Source organism: Wolffia australiana, chromosome 11, assembly GCF_029677425.1.
Source record: "Wolffia australiana isolate 7733 chromosome 11, ASM2967742v1".
Taxonomy (NCBI): domain Eukaryota; kingdom Viridiplantae; phylum Streptophyta; class Magnoliopsida; order Alismatales; family Araceae; genus Wolffia; species Wolffia australiana.
Genome location: NC_135845.1, coordinates 16,268,243 through 16,275,407, shown reverse-complemented (window position 1 = coordinate 16,275,407; position 7,165 = coordinate 16,268,243). Strand labels below are relative to the sequence as shown.

The following is a 7,165-nucleotide window of genomic DNA, read 5'->3' as shown; positions in this document are numbered from 1 at the left end:
GTGAAGGAGATCTGACTAAGAGATGCGTAGCCACGGACAGGAGACAATGAAAGAACGACTGGTCAACGCAGTAGCGCGGATATCCTGTGGAACAGTTGGCCAAATCATGACGTAAGAAGCACGCGAAGAAGGCAAGGAGAGTGCCAGTTATTTTTATTTTCATTTATTATTTCTTGGGGATCAAACCAATTGACAAACCCGGCGAAGACGTTGAAAATGCGATTTGTTTTTGTCGGGATTTTACTCCAAGGCAGAATGGACGGGTTTCAAGCGCTGACCTTTTGTTTGTTTATAAAGATAACGGTGGGTTTGGGACGGAGATTGAGGCTTGGTCAACGAAGGGAGCCGCAGAGGAGTCTTCTCTTTATAGATAGACAACGAGGGCTTGAAATAAGGAGGAGAAGACGTTACGATAGAGGTAATGTTGAACAGAACTCCTATCGCAGAGGAAAATATGACGGTTGGCGTCCTTTCCCCTCAGCAAAGCGAAGAACTTCGCAAGGTATCTCTATTGCTCTATCTCATTCCTCTTCTTCTTTTTCTCTTCTTCATCTTATGATTAGACTTCGTATTCTCTGTTATTGAACCACTACTACCACTTCTCCCTCTTAGTCCTCTTCTCGCTTTTAATCATTATCCTCTTCTTCTTCTTGTTCTGTACTCTTTCATCATAGCCATAAACGCAGAAAGAGGAGTTAATTTATCTAGAATTATTTTTGTCCATAGAGAGATCAGCAGCTATTTCTATTGAATCGCCAATCAAGATGCGATTCTAGCGGTTGTTTGCTGTTCCTTTGACAGGAATGTTTTTTGAAGAAGTCAAAACCTGAGCGTTAAACATGAATGGAATTTTGAGATAAAGACGATGTGTCCGGTGCCCGATCTCTGACAGAATTAATATTTTAGCAGCTTGATTTTGAAGACGAGTTAAAAGATGGACGAAAGCCGACTTTCTCTTCGTTGGAACAGAAACTATCAAGCCCAGTCAAACAGGTGCCCCTCGGATTTCCTTCGTGATAACAAGACATGTCAATCAAATAGAAGATTTTTGTATGTTTTATATTGAATATATGGCTATTTCGGTGAATAAATATCTGAAGAAAGGCGCTTTATTCTCCAGAACGATCCGCTGCAGTCAGCTAGAGAGCAGATCGGCGAGGTGAAGCAAGAGAACGAAAGGTTGAAGATGATACTGGCGAAAATCATGAATGATTACCAATCTCTTCGGACCCATGTCCTAGATATGTCCAACAAAGGATCAGAAAAGAACCCGCTGAGAAACGAAGAGGGGGATGCGGATACAGATGAGAGTGAGCTGGTCTCTCTCTCCTTAGGCTCGAGTTACTGGAAGAAGAAGAAAGAAGCGAAGCGCGAACAAGGGATTGGGGAAAAAGAAGAGCTTTCTCTTGGACTTGGAACGCATTCGAGCTCAAGCCGAGAGAAAAGCATTGAATACACCAAAGAAGAAGAGATCGGCGAACTGTGGCCACCTAGCAAGGTGCTCAAGTCTTTAAGATCTGAAGAGGACGATGAGTTTTCCGAGAATATTCACGTCAAGAAAGCGAGGGTTTCTGTTCGAGCCAGATGCGATGCACCCACGGTTTGTCCCTTCTCTATATTACTAAATTAATTATCATCATCATCATCCTCATGTGCATCATCATCATCATCTTCTTCTTCTTGATCTTCTATTTCCTGCTTTCGTTCGTATCATTATTATTATTGTTGTTCCTTTTGTTGTTGTTTTGTAAATTATTACTATTATTATGATTATTGTTCTTGTCCTTTTCCTTCTTCTTTTCGTTCTTGTTCTTATTCTTCTTCTTTACATCTCCCTCTCCTCGAGGACAGGTATCGTAGATACCACAAAAAATATCAAGACAACCATTACCTATATAATCATGTTGTCATCCTCTCCTTCTTAACTGATGGATGATCTTTTATCACCATCCTTCTCTCTTCCCGTTTAACAACCCATTTATCAACCTTTCTTTCGCCAGATGAACGACGGATGTCAGTGGAGAAAATACGGCCAGAAGATCGCCAAAGGAAACCCATGCCCGCGTGCATATTACCGCTGCACAATCGCACCAGGCTGCCCAGTAAGAAAGCAGGTACTTCCACAAACCCTAAATCTCCCTTCCCATCATCACGAAAAGATGGCGATAATCATCATCATATCATCATGTTTCAGGTTCAGCGATGCGCCGAGGACTTGTCCATTCTGATCACCACCTACGAAGGAACACATAACCATCCTCTTCCCGTGGCAGCCACTTCCATGGCGTCCACTACCTCAGCAGCAGCAGGCATGCTAGTATCCGGTTCTTCCATATCCGGACCTTCGATCCCAGCTATGGCGGGACCCTCTCTCTCAAACTTCTCCTTCTTCGAAGACCCAAGAAAGAAAAACACGTTTCTTCCCAGCACCGCCATTTCCTCGGCCAACTCCACCATCACCCTCGACCTCACCTCTTCTTCTTCTTCTTCTTCCTCTTCTTCCCGCACTCCGAGATTCTCCTACTCGCACCAAGACGCAAACGCTAGATTCCCACAGATACTCACCTACGGCTCCCCAGTCTTCAACAAGAGCCCGTTCCAACCAAGAGATAGTTTTTTCAGTGGTTATTTGCACAGGCAGCAGAATCCGGATAGTATTGCCGCGGCGACCAAGGCGATTGCGGCGGATCCGGGGTTTCAAACGGCGCTGGCGGCGGCGATATCGACGGGGTTCCGCCGCGGCGAGCTCTTTCCGACTGCCACGAGTCTATCGTCTTCTTCGGTGGGCTGTAGATCGAGCTTTCTGACTAGGGTCCCTTCTTCTGCTGCGCCGCCTCCGCAGAGTGGAGAGCTTAGATTTCTTCAGCCCACTTTGAGCTTTGGTAGCCAACGGAGCAGCTCTTCCTCTCCTCCCCACAATCGAGAACCTCCCAACCCTTGAATCCATCCATCTTATTCTTCTTGCTGTGAATAAATATGAAATCTATCTTGCTCATCTGGGTCATTTATTTCTAGTATGGAAATCACTCTGCTCCCTCTCAGGCTTGACTCTTACTTAACTCCCAGGGGACGAAGAAACGGTTTGTGCGCCGTCCAGGGACCCTGGAGGAGACGGTTTTTTGTCTTTGTGCAAACAATCGTCCAGTGATTCATCCGGAGGGAACGATTTTTTCGTCCATGGAAAAACAACCATCTTGTCTGTCACCGAGGGACTAATGTACCACAATTCCATTTTATGATTTTTTTTTCTCAAATTTTAGAACTTTTATGATTCAGAAACTCTATTGTTTATCTGTCCTACGAGGGGCGTGTCAGTATATAGGGTTCAACATTTAGGACAAAAGACCAGTCAGACCGGACCGAACCGGGACTTTACGTCCTCCATTTGAGGTTGGACCCATTGGTCAGGCTAATTTAAGTGTAAGGGTCAAACTGGACCGGAACCGGAAGTAAACTATTAAATATTCATTTAATTGTTTTGTTATAAAATTGAGAAGGGAAAGAAGGGGACATGGCATTCATTACTAGCTGCTCTAAAGTTTTATTATGTTGATATTAGTTTTCTACCTGATTGTCAACAAAAAAGTCTACTTTGTCATTGATATTACACATGATCCATTCCTAGTTTCCTCATGTCATTGACATTGACTTCTTTTATTGGCAAAAAACACGGCGCCAGGTACTTCCAACCCAAGGGTTATGCCAGTAGACAGATCCAGCCGTGCCTCATACGCCACCCAAAGAGGTTTTATATATTAAGTGAAGTGTTTATAAGCGTTGATAGTGTGAAGCGAGCATAAATGTCCCACTTACACCCGGACCCTACTCTCCCATGCCCATGATGCAAAAAAGAAAAGATACAAAGGTAATACCGGTGCAGCTCCCGTAGAAGGTTGTGGGTGCCCATAGCATACTCTTGTCCAGCAGATGTGGTAATGCATGGAGTATAAGTGGTCCTCGCGCCATCATTAGATATCATCGTGGAGGTGTGTAGAGGGTACATCAGTTAGGCGAGAGGTCGGGCTCTTGTGCTCTGATAAGTCCAAATTTAGGGGTTTTATGTTGTTCTTAAGATTCAGACTTAACCAACAATTTTTACGAAAATTTTCCTCTTAAATACTCTATAACTAATATGGCGCAAGTAAGGGGTCCATCCACAAAGAGGCAGCAATTTAATTTCAGATTTTTCTTAAGCTTGGAATCAAGGAAATTATTTTAAAAGTGAGAGATATAATTTCTGAGATTTTTATCAATTTTTAGTCAATTTATATAATTTCCTATTTCTAAATTGAAGCAGAATATAGAGAAAAACACTAAAAATACTAATTTTCATAAGTTTAATTAGCATTAGGAATAGAAAATAAATATTTTTTTAATTTTATGGAATTTAATTAACACCAAAACCACTAGAAATGTTAAAAATGAGAGTTAAATATTTGTTTTAGAATTTTTGTAAATGTTTAACTCACTGAAAATTGATAATGTTAATTTTAGGGATTTTTCTCATTTTTTGGAATTTTTAAGTGCATAATTTTTTTCCTAATTTTCCTAATTTTTCCTATTTTTCTGATTTTTAAATTCAGACAATGAGGAAAATACCTTTTCTGGTGCTCTCCGGCGGCGGCAGCAGAGTGGTGGATGGCCTTGGGGTCTGTTCGGGTTGGGACCACGGACCCGGTGGGGCCCCTGAAGGGTTGCCTATTGGGTCAGTCCCATTAAGGGATACTATCGGGTCTGCCCAATTGGGTTATCCCAATTGGGTCAACCCAATTAAGTCAGGACTAAGTCGATTTGGCTAAGTCCTGCACAGTGTGATTTTTTTGCCTAAAATGATGGAATTCAAAAGCAATTTTTTTTGAAATTTGAAATAAAAAATAAATGATGATCTAGATAGAGATAGAAATGCATTTTAGAGAGAGAAGAAAATGGCTTTAGAGAGAGAAAATGACTGAAATGAAGAGATAGAGAGAAAGTCAAGAGAGGATGTCGAAGAAGTTTGAGATGGAATTTGAAGGTGTAAATGAAGAAGATTTTTTTTGAAAATGACTGAAATGAAGAGAGAGAGAGAGAGAGAGAAAGTCAAGAGAGGGTGTTGAAGAAGTTTGAGATGGAATTTGAAGGTGTAAATGAAGAAGATTTTTTTGAAAATTTTAGGGCATGAATTGGGGATATGGATGAATAGCAAGGAAGAGAATGAAATGATTCTAGAGAGACATTAGGGAAAACGATTGTTTAGAGTGAGAAAAGGATGGATTTTAAGGGTAAATGGATGGATGATGATGTGAAAATTGGTGTGAAACAGGTTGGACAACCTGGATTCTGAAATATGCGTTGACGTGCTGACCAGCTCTTGCTAGAGCATGTCCAGAATGAGGGGAAATGATGGAGAAAAATAAATTTATACATTTTTAAGAATTACTAAAATACCCCTTTGGGTGTTGTCTATTCTCTTTTCTTGCCATTTGACTCTTTTTCTCCATTGGTTGAGAGTTTTGCCTAGTAATATTCAGATTGTTTCTTTTGTAAGATGTTTGAAGGCCTAATAAGTAGGTCAGGTTGTGGCCCAATCCCCTCTGATTTCTCTTTTAAAAGCCCACAACACCATTTCATCATTTCAGCCCATTTTGATAATCACGAAGCTCCCAAAAATTCTTCAACTCCCTAAGAATTGTATGTTCTAGTTCCTATAAATTTCTACACATTTGGAATTATAAAATATTCATCAGTAATCAAACTGAATTCATAGAAGTAAATAAAGTTAGTGAAAAATAACCATAATGTCCAAAAGTTAGAACTTTTAGCTAATGTATAAGTATTTGGTTATTCAAATAATAACAAGATAAATTATAAATTAATAATACCAAAAACATCTAAATTATATGTGAATTTATCATGTTATCATGCTCAATGTAATACACCACTCGCGAGGACCAACATTTGATAGGATGCAACGCGTGCATAAAGTGGACAAGCCAATGCTCTCAACGAAATGGAAGCCATGAGCCGCCAAGTGATGCATAGGGAGGGGTTGTGAGAGCAAACCGCATAGTTCGCAAGGGCATCTATTGTGATGGAGTGCACCAGCCCACTCCATTAGAGACATCTTCGGAGCCACCATCCTCACCATCGACAGCCCCGCCGGTTTGAGTCTAGCCCGACCAGCACACTAAGGCGCAAGTCAAGACACTTAGGTTCAACTACCCTGGGTAAAGCACATCCGTATTTTCGACATTTTGATTTTTGTCGGTACGTGCTCATTCTATTCATCATTTTACCGTGTTCGCATATTCATGTTTGTCGTGTCTGTGTTCATCATGTCATGTCCTATCGTCGTATGTGTGTCATTTTGTATCATCAAACGTGTGTCAATTGTGTTTATTTTTTGTTTAAAGGGGGGTCCCAAAGTATAAGAAACTTCCCCCCTAGTAAGGTCCCTTACCAAGGGCTCATGTGTCCTTAGTAAGGGCCATTGTGCCCCTATAAAGGGGGCACGATGGAGCCCTAATCCTTAGACCAGTTTTTCTAAAGTTAAGAAAGTTGTTTCCCTTGCTGGTCTCACCAAGAAGAAGAACAGAGGAGGAGAGGAAGAAGGAGAGAGGAGAGGAGAGAAGAGGAGAACGATGGGGACGCCACCCTAAGTGCCGCCGCCATCGGCGCCCTGGACATCCTTGCACCTCTGTTGCCAGCTGACGCTTGTGCAATTTGCATCACCGCCCACGGAGGTGTACCGCCTGAATAAATTGACACACGACTGAATTGTACGCATCGTTAGACAAACTTGATGCCGGTGGGATTGACTAACGATTCACCTCCAAGTTGAACTCTGTCTCGTGTGCACGCCAACATACAACGTACTCTACTGGTCGTGTTCGACCATTGGAATGCCAGGCTCACCATCCGAGTGCTGAGTGCGTCCGCTGCACCGTTGTACTACATCAGTTGAGCCCGAGCATAACCGGTCGTCGCGGAGCTCCATCTGCCTCCTCGTCGAGCGCCGCCTTCCGTGTCTGCTTTGTGATCTGGTCATGAATCAAGGCCATGAATCCGAAAAAAGAGTATTTCATATTTTCATGGAGGAGAGATAAAATATCTAACAACCGGGATTAATCGCCAGTAAAATCGCAATGTCTTGAGATCTGGTCGTCTAATTGCACTCGAATTTTGA

The 7,165-nt window shown here is 42.1% G+C and overlaps 1 protein-coding gene across 3 annotated transcripts; it reads left to right on the top strand.

Moving 5' to 3' along the window:
- The first annotated feature begins 316 nt into the window (after positions 1–316).
- On the top strand, positions 317–2,995 carry LOC144709641 (WRKY transcription factor 72A-like). Of its 3 annotated transcripts, none has more exons than XM_078583233.1 (5): positions 317–502; positions 910–993; positions 1,121–1,600; positions 2,001–2,114; positions 2,195–2,995. In XM_078583233.1, exons 1-5 carry the CDS (start codon positions 422–424, stop codon positions 2,939–2,941), a joined length of 1,506 nt encoding a protein of 501 aa, XP_078439359.1. In that variant the 5' UTR covers positions 317–421; the 3' UTR covers positions 2,942–2,995. The 3 variants fall into 3 exon arrangements, with proteins under 3 accessions (XP_078439359.1, XP_078439358.1, XP_078439360.1); XM_078583232.1 differs by having other exon boundaries at positions 907–993; XM_078583234.1 differs by having other exon boundaries at positions 319–502; positions 802–993.
- The last annotated feature ends 4,170 nt before the right edge of the window (positions 2,996–7,165 follow it).